General features: G+C 52.4%; 1 protein-coding gene across 1 annotated transcript in view; it reads right to left on the bottom strand.

Annotated features, from left to right (window-relative positions):
- The window catches only part of wdr33 (WD repeat domain 33), a 26,678-nt gene that overhangs the window by 3,242 nt on the left and 21,250 nt on the right, over window positions 1–2,186 (bottom strand). The window contains exons 16-19 of the mRNA XM_037681433.1: window positions 1,241–1,894; window positions 1,104–1,161; window positions 701–992; window positions 473–630 (exon numbers count right to left, since the gene is read on the bottom strand). Coding sequence (XP_037537361.1) covers window positions 473–630; window positions 701–992; window positions 1,104–1,161; window positions 1,241–1,894 — 1,162 coding nt within the window. The remainder of the gene's footprint in view (window positions 1–472; window positions 631–700; window positions 993–1,103; window positions 1,162–1,240; window positions 1,895–2,186) is intronic.

The following is a 2,186-nucleotide window of genomic DNA, read 5'->3' on the forward strand; positions in this document are numbered from 1 at the left end:
TCCGACTAGCCTTTACCTCGTCCAACTAGCCTTTACCTCGTCCGACTTGCTTTTGTCTCGTCCAACTAGCCTTTACCTTGTCTAAATACTTTACCTAGTTTATTAGTCTTTACCTCATCCAACTAGTCTTTACCAAGCCCAACTAGCCTTTAGCTCACCCAATTAGCCTTTACCTCGTTCAATTAGTCTTTACCTCTTTCAACTAGTCTTTAACTCGTCTATCTAGCTTTTAACTCATCAAACTAGTCTTTAATTTATCTATTTATCTTTTAGCCTATTTTTTAATTTTTACAAAGTCAGTTTCAGCTTCTGTAACATTTAATCAGTCAGTCAGTGTTCACAATGTATTTTACAAAAAACGCTTTGTTTCTAGTTTGATATACAGTATTTTAACCCATCAGGTATAAAGTCCCTCCCACATCTGTCTCTACTCTTTCACAGTTAAAGGGGCCAGGTAGTTCCGCCCCCTCACCTCCTCTCGGTGGACCTCCTCCTCTCGGCGGTCTTCCGCGACCTCCAGATTCCCAACCTCGGCCCATTTCCTCTGCACCATCAAAGCCCTCCTCCTGACCTCCAAACTCATCAGTGTAGCTCCGCCCCCCAGGTCTACCGGGCCCACCTCCTCGAAACCTACAAGAGTTCAAATCAAGTCAGAACAAACTCCAGAAAAACTTCCCAACTGCAAACCTTAAGGTCTCACCTGTCCTCCCGCCGTCCTCTGAAATCCCTCCCACTGAAGCGCTCATCGGGGCCCCAGTTTCCTCCGACCCCTCTGTGACCTCCCCCTTGGAATCCTGGACTAGGTCCTGGTCTCCAGCCATCCTCTTCTCGGGCATGGAAGTCCTGTCCCCCTTCAAAGTCTTGCGGGCCACGTCGTCCTTGCTGGTTGTCTCCCCAGTAAGAGCCTGAACCCTGGTCAGGTCCTCCAATACCACCAGGACCCTGCCGGTCAGGAGGACCCAAGTGGTGGTTGGGTGGTGGCCCCCGAGGGTCTGATGAAAACGAATCAAGACTAATTAAATACTTTGAAAACAAACTTCTGAGGCCCCTGAAGGGCCACAAAAGACAGATCAAGAAACAATACAGCAGGACATTGAACTGACCTTTGTTGTTGGGCCCCTGTGGGCCCATCCCATGCATCATGGGCCCCGAGTTCTGACCCTGCAGAGACCAGAACAGACTTAGTACACCTGAAACCATGAGGCTAAACCTGATCCTAAACCAGATCACTCCAACCCACCTGGTGCTGCATGTACGTTGGCCCCTGCATGTTACCCGGGGGTCCCAGCATCCCACTAGGGGGCCCATGCATCCCTCCAGGGGACCCCTGCATGTTGCCCACCCTGTAGTTGTTGGGCACGTTGCTGTGTGTCCGTGGTGGGGGCCCCATTACTCCACCCTGCATTGGGTCCTGGGGCCCCATCATGTTTCCTTGAGGTGGCATCATTCCACCCTGTGGGGGTGGTCCTTGAGGGTCCCTTGGACCCATTCCTCGAGGAGGGGGGCCCATCATCCCCCCAGGGGGCCCCTGCATCCCTCTGGGTCCCATACCATGAGGACCCTGAGGGCCCATGTTTCTTGGGGGGCCAGGATGTCTCTGTGATTCTTGCATGTCTGAAGGTCCCATCATGCCCTGATGGGGTCCCTGATGAGGTGGGGGTCCAGAGGGGGGCCCCATTTGTCCAGGGTGCATGAAAGATGTCTGCATCCCTCCAGGGCCCATAGGAGGCCCCATGTTGGACATCTGCTGAGGAGGCATGTTTGGAGGAAACCCCTGTGAGCCAGGAGGCCCAGGACCACCAGGACCCCCGGGGCCCTGGAATGAAGGCATGGAGCCAGGTCCCTGTGGGGGCCCCATGTTCCCGTCTGAGTTCATCTGGTTCATCTTCATCTGCTGAGAATAAACAGAACCTGGTAAGTGCCACTGGATTAAATGCTGGCATTACAAAAGAAGAAAATTAATGTTTTTTGTTGTTGTTTACCTCCAGCAGCTGGGGGTTAGTGTGTTGTTGTTTACCTCTAGCAGCTGGGGGTTGGTGTGTTGTTGGTGTGTTGTTTGTTGTTGTTGTTTACCTCCAGCAGCTGGGGGTTGGTGTGTTGTTTGCTGTTGTTGTTTACCTCCAGCAGCTGGGGGTTGGTGTGTTGTTGTTTACCTCCAGCTGCTGGGGGTTGGTGTGTTGTTGTTT

The sequence above is a fragment of the Nematolebias whitei genome, chromosome 9 (assembly GCF_014905685.2).
Source record: "Nematolebias whitei isolate Nwh7 chromosome 9, NemWhi1, whole genome shotgun sequence".
Classification (NCBI taxonomy): Eukaryota; Metazoa; Chordata; class Actinopteri; order Cyprinodontiformes; family Rivulidae; genus Nematolebias; species Nematolebias whitei.